The sequence below is a fragment of the Anarrhichthys ocellatus genome, unplaced genomic scaffold, assembly GCF_004355925.1.
Source record: "Anarrhichthys ocellatus isolate YVR2014 unplaced genomic scaffold, GSC_Weel_1.0 scaffold1634, whole genome shotgun sequence".
In the NCBI taxonomy this organism is placed as follows: domain Eukaryota; kingdom Metazoa; phylum Chordata; class Actinopteri; order Perciformes; family Anarhichadidae; genus Anarrhichthys; species Anarrhichthys ocellatus.
The window spans coordinates 1-10313 of NW_022281608.1; the positions used below are offsets into that span (position 1 = coordinate 1).

The 10313-nt window shown below is 44.9% G+C and overlaps 1 protein-coding gene across 1 annotated transcript; it reads right to left on the reverse strand.

Annotated features, from left to right (window-relative positions):
• Positions 1–303: 303 nt before the first annotated feature.
• On the reverse strand, positions 304–9960 carry LOC116377751 (melanoma receptor tyrosine-protein kinase-like). Its single transcript, XM_031839462.1, has 16 exons — positions 9738–9960; positions 9014–9148; positions 8837–8905; positions 8554–8672; positions 7526–7667; positions 6957–7070; positions 5612–5738; positions 5427–5500; positions 4012–4102; positions 3647–3846; positions 3431–3563; positions 2895–2985; positions 2516–2673; positions 2383–2415; positions 1224–1359; positions 304–1065 (listed from the first exon to the last, which is right to left on the reverse strand). Exons 1-16 carry the CDS (start codon positions 9907–9909, stop codon positions 928–930), a joined length of 1932 nt encoding a protein of 643 aa, XP_031695322.1. The 5' UTR covers positions 9910–9960; the 3' UTR covers positions 304–927.
• Between the last annotated feature and the right edge of the window lie 353 nt (positions 9961–10313).

The following is a 10313-nucleotide window of genomic DNA, read 5'->3' on the forward strand; positions in this document are numbered from 1 at the left end:
ACACACACACACACACACACACACACACACACACACACACACACGCACACACACACACTCCATTTATTCACACACACCCTTTGTATTCATAATAACTTGATTTAGTCTCACGTGGTGAAACACCTTCATCAAGTAAAACCTGAAGTGTGTCTTTGTATCTCCCTCCAACATCAAAATCAAACTGTTTGTATTCACATTTACAAAGAATCAAGTCGTTTGAGAGCAATATGATGACGAGGAAGGAGGAGGAGGAGGAAAGAGGAAGAATCAACAGAATGAAGAAGAGGAGTCTTACGTCCAGGATCTCTTTGTTGGCTTTAGGCGACGTGGCCTCTCGGAGAACTTTGATGGCTACTGGGATCCTCACGTTCTCTCCTTCAGGGATCCACAGACCCTAATAACGATATTCATCATATTCAACACAGTGACAGCTCAACTTCAAACCAACGAACCTCGAGCTCAAAATCCAAGATGGCTTCCCCCAACAGTAAACCAGCTGAAGTAATATTCTGTTTATTGTTCTGTCTCATCTGTGGACATGTTGCTACGTGATGCTATCAACTGGTATTGCTAATAATAACTGGTTGGAGCCACTAGGTTCTGGTTTTAGGTATAATGTTTAGTTTAGCATGTTAGCATGCTAATATTAGCCAATTATCACGAGGCAGATTGAATGTCTGTAATTCTGCAGGTGTTTGGTGATGAACCAAAGTGTTGGACACGTTAACATGTTGACCTGATGATGGCGCTAAGATGTCAGAGGATCAACAAAGTCAGTGGGGTTCATCCTCTGGGGACCATGAATGTTTGTTTTTTACATCATTCAATGACGTCCAATAGTTGTTGAGATGTTTCTGTCTGGACCAAAGTGGACATTTCCATCCCTACTACACATCTTCAGTACAAGCACCATGAAGTGTTGTTTGATCAAAAGCTTCTCACCTTGAAGACGGTCCCGAAGGCCCCGGAGCCGAGCACCCGGATTTTCTTCAACTCCGTCTCCTTCAGGATCCTCAGCAGCGCCTGATTAGGAGCTTCACCGCTCGGAGCCAACGGCTCCACCAGCTGCAGAGACACACACTTTAGATGTCCACGTGACTCTAATATCTACAGGTCATATACAGTACACTACGTTCTCTGACACTCTGTATCTTTGTGTATTTTTGTGTCCTCTGTATCTTTGTTAGCCATGTCTTATATCTAGCAGTCCCGTCCTCTCCCACCTCTCTCTCCTGCAGCAGGCGGCGCATCGTCCTCTTCCTCCTGATTCGTCGACGCCGCAGCAACACAAAGATAACCAGCGACACGATGACCGCGATCAAGAGCCCGCCGACCACGGCCACCGCCAGCGTGGCCACACTGAGGACACACGGAGCAGATGTTTGTCTTTCAGGTGATCCTGAGGTTCACACGTTAGAATCATTCCTCATCATAGTCGCCCATTAAATTGAGGCACATTGAGTTAGAATTTCCAAATACTTGTATTTAATTCTAACACGCTATGTTATAAACGAATGTATGCTCCGGTAAAGTTCCCATTGACTCCCATTCAGAGAAGTAAGAATTACCATTATCTCCCATTTAATATTTACCTTATTATGCTCAATTACACCACAGTTAAAATGCAAGGGAGGACTGAACACTGACATTCAAAAGCTAGAATTACTATTAACTTCTATTCATATTTAATATGCAAAAGTGGAATTCCCATTGACTCACATTCAATGTTAGCACGCTAACATAGATTCCTATTCAAATGTAGCGTGGTGAGGTAGAGTTTAGATCAACTGCCCTTCAACCACTGTGGTATAATTCACATATGTCTCCAATTAAATGCAGCATTCCTGTTGACTCCCATCCTAAGCTCCCTTTACAACAGAACTGTGTGTTCAGACAGAAGGCGAGGGGAACTCTGGAGGTGGTGCGACCGCAAGCAAAGTCAATGGAACGCACGGCAGGAACCGACCCGTTGGTATCAGCTGAAAATGTTTCAACTTAAAGCAAAATGTTTGTTGTTGTCCTGATGCTTCTTATGAATCCGCTTCATAAACTACACGTTGCCAGCTGGGCAAAGGTTTGCGTCCCTTTCTGTCTGATCACACCTTTAGGGATGTTGGATGAAAGGTTACTTTAGCATGATGTCCGCATTGAAACAAATCACTGGAAGACATGTTGGTTTTCTCCCCGATAAGGGTCATGTGATCGGGACAGACACGTCGTGAACTCATTCGTTTGTAGCTTAAATCAGTTTTTATTTTATTTTTCACATCTTTTGTGAACCTCTGACCTCAACGTTCAGGAGATAAATTTGGATCAGCTAACAGGATCCAAAGCAATGTGCAGAAACTGCTTTTCATTGTGTTGATGTTGTTGTATTTCTACCTGGTGCATCCTGACAGTCCAGCACCTGAACACCTGCAGACACAGAGACAAGCAGCTCCTTATATATTCACGTCACTTTTCTTATTTCACTTCTCATCACAGACAACACTCGACGCCCTGATGTGCGTCTCACCCCTGGGTGCAGTTCTGGTGGCAGGCCTGGCACTGGCCTGTCCTGTCGGCGTACTTCCAGATCAGCGTGTCTCCGTCTCCCAGCACACCGTGGGGGCAGCGCTGCACGCAGTGGGGGCCGTCTTTAAAGTGGGCGCACTGGGAGCACTGGTCTGGACCCTGCAGGTGGCGCCAGAGGAGTCATGAAGTCATTTATTCAAAATGTAGTGAGTTTTTTAAGTTGATATTTCTGAATTCGCTTCACATCTTTTGTTTTTAAATACTTTGTGATAAACATTAATGTGAGAATCGATCATAAAGTTGACACGCGGTGCTCTTGACAGTCTTCACGTCTCATATTAGGATTTGTACGATAGAAATTAATCAGCAGCTGGACTGACCGGTCCTCGGCAGGTCGGGGTCCTGGTCTTCAGCAGACACTCTGGGTGACACGCCACACAGCTGCTGTTCACCTCCACCTCTCTGGGCTCGCTGCAGAATAGACACACAGAGACACCAGCAGCTTTATCTACACACGAGGTCCACAGTGATGTAGATATAGTGTCAGTGGTGGAAGAAGTACTCTAGTGTCTGACTGCAGTGAAAGCAGTAATACATAGTGTAGAAATACTCCCTTATAAGTCTTTCACTGAAGCAAAAGTATAAAAGTACTTGTATTATACTATTGGATTATACTTATTGATGCATTCATGTGTTCTCTTCTTAAATGTTGCAGCTCTTAAAGGTTTATTATATTTACTCCTCAGTATCTTATTTCATTTCAACATTTAATGATACTTCATATTATATTTGTGTAGTAGTCAAGTTTAGTACATAAGTACTCAAAGTTTACTGACATGAAAACTGAACTTATGTGAGCATATTCAGTGATAAGGTCATAGGTTCAAGTCCCAGCAGGGACAGTCTGCCGTCTCACCCCTGCAGCAGGTGGCAGAGCGCCACACAGCGCCCCCTACGGTTGAAATGGCGACAGGAGACACACATGGTGGGACCTGGACCCCAGCAGCCCTCGTCCGTACACTCCAGGTCACAGGTTCGATTCTGTCGTTCTGCGTGAGGCAGACAAGAAGAAGTTTCTCATTTCATTCTGTCCTCTGAGCAGCGACGGCTGTAAGGACGTCTCGGAGCTCACCGCAGACGTCTGGGGGAGCGTTGTTCTGCATGATGGAAGTCTGGTCCCTGGATCTGGAGAGGCGGGTCCACTGGTCGGGTCGGATGTAGCAGAGCTGAGAGTTGTTCTTTATCAACACTCGACCGGCACTCACCTCCTTCAGAGAGCGCAGACCCAGCCAGAGGAGGTTCTTCGCCCACACCACCAACAAACTGTAGTGACTAGAGAGGAAGAGATCTAACATGATTCATCCTCTAACCGGGGGGGGGGGGGGGTACTCTGATCTGTTACTAGAAGGTAGTAACAGTGTGCCGAGTAAAGGTCCTGCATTCAAAACTTGACTTGTTCTTGTTACGATAGTTTAATATTTGTATTAGCTGACTCACGCGTGAGTTGTTCTTCCTCTGATAATCTCCAGATTCTCAAACACTGACAGAGAGGTCAGATTCTCCGGCCAGGACTGGATCATCAAGAAGCCTGGAGGAAACACACACACGCACACACACACTGATCGTGAACGGCATACTCCAAAAACCGCATCATGTCTGGTCGGCTCACATGTAAACACACTTATTGGTGTACACCAAAATGAGCAGCGATGAACGGGCCCTCACAACCTCCAGCACTTCGGGGGTGCGTTCAACGAAAATGCACAATATTCATGGTATTGCATCATCAATGTCTTAAGGCTATCCTTACCAAATTTGAGACTGATCAGGTCACCTCGCTAGGAGGAATAAATAAAAGTATAAAATATGACATTTCCTTTAGCCAGTAGGCGGCGCTATAAGTTATTGAAATGTTTTCAATTGAAGTATGTTCAAGCTTGAAGTAGCATCATGGATAAGAAGTTTTGTGCGGATTGAATAATGTACCTTGGAGTTATAACAACTTATTTTTTCATCCACAATGAGGCAAAATGGCTGCCACGCCACGTCAAGGTTCTTCGATGAAAACTCCCGATTTTGATAACTTTTCATCACAAAGGTCTTAAGAGCATCCTGACCAAAGGAGAAGTTGATCACTTAAAATCTGTAGGAGGAGTTCGTTAAAGTACGAAGGCTGAAAAATGTAAAAAGTGACAAAAAACACAACTTTGCGGGTTTACTGTAGCGTCCCCTAGTGGTTCAATGCAACAAAACTCTCAGGGTATGTTACAGGATGCGATGTGCACATATGCTGCAGATTTTGTAATTTTAGGACAAACGGTTGAGAAGTTATGTGTATTGATATATAAGCCATGCCTTTAAAAGCTTATTGGTCCATATCTTGTAACGCAAAGAGATATCAAAAAGCTTTTGAAAATGTTGATGATCTAGATCCATTAATGATCGACAGCAAATTTGGTCGTAATCGAACCCAGCATGTAGGAGGAGTTCGCAAAAATGTGTTTTTCACTAAATGTAAAATGGCGGAGAATCTAAGTAGGCGGAGCTTAGGGGTCTGAGAGGCTTTTTTGTAGATCTAGCGGAGTCGGACTTGTGTGTTGAATTTCAAGTAAATCGGACATACTGGCCAAGGGGCGTCACCGGTCCGATTTGTAGGGGGCGCTAGAGAGCCATTTTTTTAGACAGAAAGATGCATCCTTTTTCAGATGAAAATCTTCACCAGACCTGACAAGTGTACCAAATTTGGTGAGTTTTCATGCATGGCAAGTACCCCAAAAATGCTCCTTTTGCGGACAAATTAAAATAACAGATAGAATTTCAATAGGGCCTTCGCTGGCCCGACGTTGTCGGTTGCTCGGGCCCTAAAAACACCTTTTACAGCCTTATTCCTTCACAGACTTCCTTCGACCTACCTGTGATTTCCTTCACCGTTCTGAAGTACTCCAGTTTAGCCGGGTCCATGGGCGGGACTTTATAGTGCGGGTCCCTGAAAGAGCCAATGAAAGCAAACCCCTTAGTTTCACTTTTCCTTCACTGCACATGGGGAAATCTTGATAACTGGTAAACCTAAATATGTAGGTCCGGGTTAGTGTCTCACCCAGTGAAGGAGGTTGCGATCAGGGAGACGTCCCCGATGATCTTAGTGCAGTTCCTGAAGGACTCAATGTTAGAGGCGTTGACGGCTATGGTGTTGATCAGAGCGCCAACCCCGACTCCGTCACAGACTGGAGGAAGAGAAAAGACTCTGTCGGGTTATTTGTTCAGTATTCAGGTCTCTCCCGGTCTCTGGCTGTGTCCCAATCCAGCGGCCGCATCCTTCGGAGGCTGCATTTGTAGACCGGTTGCGTCACAGTGGCTGAGGTGAGGCCGTTCCATTTCAAAGACTCCTTCAAATGCAGCCGACGAATGCAGCCTTCAGCTCCCAGATTCGGAGGACACAACTGATGGATCCTTCATGGCCCACGATATCCCAAGATGCATTGCGTGCCGATGAAGATTTGATTTTAATGACATGGGGATGATGTTTAAATGTAAGTATTGTGTCAACTCACTCGAATATCACCGATACTAATGTTAAAACAAAATAAGCGATCTTATAACATCACGTGTGTTAAAGTGAACGGTTAAGTTACGTGACGTTAGCTAGCTGACAAGCTAGCTAACGTTAGCGGTAGTCGCTGTGCTATTAGCGGTAGTCGCTGTGCTATTAGCGGTAGCCGCTGTGCTATTAGCGGCAGCTCGTCTGCCTGCTTCCGACCGTAATTATTAAGCCGTGAAAAGTAACTTTTAATAACTTCACTTTCAAATTTCAGAGGTTGACTAATTGTGACGATTTTACAGATGATTTATACTTCATATTATGTCCATAAATGGACCAACAGGAGCTCAGGTAGACAGGTTATGAACCTGAAATATCACTTTAAGTCCGGTAACGTTTTAAACGAGATTAATTACACGGATACACTGAACATGAGTATTTTGCTACTTTTGTTTTGTGGTGTGAAGCAAAACTAACTAGCTGAGAGGAGAACGATGGACAAACATTCACAACCGTAGCTTTGAATTAAGACATTAGTCCGTTTGTAATATCTCCATTTGACCATCTTGTACTTAAGGTTACAGTTACATTAGCTCTACTCTATTATAAAGCCTTTACTAATAAGACAACCAGGAGAGAGGACAATACACTTCAGACACTGTGTTGTTGATGTGTGTTGTCACCTTTCTCTTTTATTTATTGAAACCCACAATAAGACGTCCATGTACATGGTTTATGTGTGACTTTGTGTATATTCTGCTGTGTCAATCTTCTAAGTTTGCATCCCTGTGTTAACATTATTGATACATGTTTAACTTTTCATCATTTTCTCAAAGGATTGGGACACAGCTCCTGTCTCTCTAGGTCTCTCTAGGTCCGTCTAGGTCCGTCTAGGTCTCTCTACCTTTGGGACAGGGACCATCGCAGTCTTTACAGCGCTGGACTCCGTTCTCCTCCACCTCGTACATCCCAGCGCTGCAGGTACGAACACATGATCCACCTGCCACCACGTAGTTATCTTCATGCAAGAAAAACAAACACAAAGCAGAATTGTATTAACTTCCACCAAAAGTCAAATGAGAATTTGTATCTGCACTTCTTCAACACTGCTGGACTCAAAGACGATAAAAATCGATGCAGCAGAACCAGAGATGTCGTCTTTTTCTTCTTTTTTTCACACATTTTTCTTGTCAACACCCAGCGCCTACATTACCCATATTGCACCTCTGTAGCCAACAGTTCAGTCAGAGATTCAGGTGTGTTACAGAGGTCAGAGGTTGTTTTACTTTTCATACTTGTGGTCCTCAACCGACGCTGACTCATGATGGAGACAGTACAGGATTGATTCTTCTGCTCCATCAATAGAAAGTCATTTGTTCGATCAACACTTTCATGTTGTGGCTGTAATGAACACTGCATAATGTGATTATTATTTATGTATGTTTAGAATGAATGAGGGTTTAAGGTCCATACGTGGGCAGGCCTTGACGCAGGTCGCCCCGAAGGTGAACTTGGAGTTGGGGTTGTTGACCACCTGGTGGGTCTTTGGGTCGTAGAGTGTCAGAGGTGGACAAGCGTCTTTACAGGTGCCGTCGTCATTCAAATCCCTGCAGGCCTGGAGAGGAAGTGGAGAGACACAGACAGGAAATATGTTAGGAAATGTTCATTTTGAAAACGAAATTTTGACGACGATAAGCCTCTGGAGGTAAGGGGTCTGTATTCGTGGGGTTGGAGTGAGGCCAGCGAGGATATCCGGACCGAGACTTGAGATACGAGACTGGAGTTTGAGTTGAGAGACGACCGAACTGTTTCACAAGTAGCCAGTTTACAAGCTGATTTCAAACCAATAAAAAGCTCAAACATCATTGTCAGACGATCGCCGCTGGGTTCCCAGATCACATCACAGCCTCTTTCAATCCACACGGACTGTTTACCAACCAAAGCCCGCTCCACCACGGTTGGTCAATGCTACTCGAACAGAAACCAGAACAACCAACATCTTGTCCCGTTGCCAACAGATCCTACATGTGAAAGCTGAATCTGTTCATAGAGATTACTTTTAAGGTATCGACCGAAGCAACCCAGTACCAAGTCGTGTTTGTTCCTTTACAGTTTCTGTGTGGACGTCACAGCAGAACATAAACTGTGGTTATCTGGTGTCACTTTAAGGGTACTGGTACCTTTTTAAAACGATACCCGGCACTAGTGACCAAGTAAAAGAGTGAGTCAAATAATTTGGTCTGAACTAGATTCAAATAATTGTATTCATATTTAAATTTTTTCCTGTAATTATTTAGCAATGTTGCCTCTTATTCGCAGCAGTAGCAGACCCATCAGGAGACACATCAGGAGGCCTGAGGCTTCATGAGGGCCTTAATGTGGGATCCTGAGACTAACAGAGACGGGTAAGTCTCAAGATCCCGTGATTCTGAAGCGACCTTGAAGCAGCTGACGTGGGTTCAGCTAACAGGCTAATGTGTTAGCACATGTTGCACACTGACCAGGCAGTCGGTGGCTCGAGGTCCAGAGCAGCCGGCCGCACAGTGTTCATTACAGCAGTCGCTGGGTTTGGGGCCGCGACACCTTCTGCTGCACTGCTCCGCACACTGCAGCTTAGTGACTGAGACACAAGGACACACAAGGATTAGTATGAGGAAGAAGTACTACTTTACTTCAGTCAAAGTAATACTTCAGACTTCAGACTTCTTCAATTTATTGTAGATTGATAACAAATAATAACAAATTGAATGTTGATGAGGTGAAGTTAGATGAAGTAGAGTTTACATCTCTGGCAGTGATCCGGTCCTGCTGCCCAACACGAGCCGTTAACACACGTCGGGTCACACGTCTCACCTGCAAACACACACACACACACACACACATTAATGCTCAGCAGCAGCTGAACAAGGAAGCCTCATCTTCATCCCACATACCACTAAATGTATATATTATTATCATTACATCTACGCGTGAATGGGTCCGTCTTGAGAAGCACGCTGGAACTGCTGTCCTTGTCCAGGATGTCCCACCACTGGATGGTCTCAGTGTTGCACAGCAAAGGATTGTGGGTCATCTTTACGCCTCCTTTCAGGATCTCTGTGAGGAGAAGATGAAGTTTGAGCATTTTTTGGAGTCCTCAAGTCAAATCACTTAAAGGCACGGTGCAGAACAACATGACAGGACAAACTCTTGTGTGCTCCTGCAGTTGAAGTAAATGACATCACAGTTTACGTTTGGACTCGTCCTCCAGCTTTACAAGACACTCTCAGTGGCTAATGTCTACGTCACCGGCCACGGCTGCTCTAGGTGCGGTCTACTTCCTGCTGCAGAGCACAATCTGGTGTTGACTGAAGATTTATAAACGGTGTTCAATCTCCACCCCTCCCCCCCCCCGCCCCGGCCTGCTGCCAGCCCCGCAAAGCCACGCCTCGTCGAGCAGCTTGTGAAATGAAATGAAGCAAAACACAATGAGAGTAAACACTGGAATGAGAAGAAGGTAAATACTGAAGCAGCTCGTCTGGGAATTAAACATAGTTTAAAGAATCTTAAAAGGCAACAGTCAGACTGTGATGAGGAAGCAGCTGGATCTGGGTATTTGCTGGGAGCTCAACTCTCTGAGGGCCCCTGAACTACTCACCGCCTCTATGTATTTGCTGGGAATGTGTGTGTGTGTGTGTGTGTGTACCTGTCAGACTGCTGAGCCTCAGCTGTCTCAGCCCGCTGGTGTAGTTGAGCGTAGCAGACGAGTGGTTCCGGTTGTAGTTGGACATCACCAGCAGAGCGAACTGGTTTTCGTAGAGGTTCTGGCCTCGGATCAGCTTCAGATTGACCAGCGGGATGTCGGCGGCCTCGTTCATGGCGATCAGAACGTAGCCACCCACTTCCTGGATGGTCTGAAGAGAGAAGAAGAAATCATCAGCATTTGTTTTTATCTTGTTTTGGTTTTTTCTTCTTCTACAAATTGCAAATATTTTTATTTCCTGCTCAACATTTTCCAAATCAATCAACAATCTTGATTTCCTTCCTTCAATGCAGCCGCTGGCTTCAGCTCATTTTAAAGACGTCAACAGTCGAGGTGAATTTTAAGCAAACTTTTGAATTGTCGCAAAAACAAAAAAATGATGCGTTTCCATCAGTGGGTTTGGAGCACAGACGGTATGAGAAGTGGAAGTAGTCGTTGTGATGTTATGAAGCCTCGGGTTCAGCGTTTTGGTCGTCGCCATCTTGTTTTTTTGCAACCAGTGAACAGGAAGTGACCATA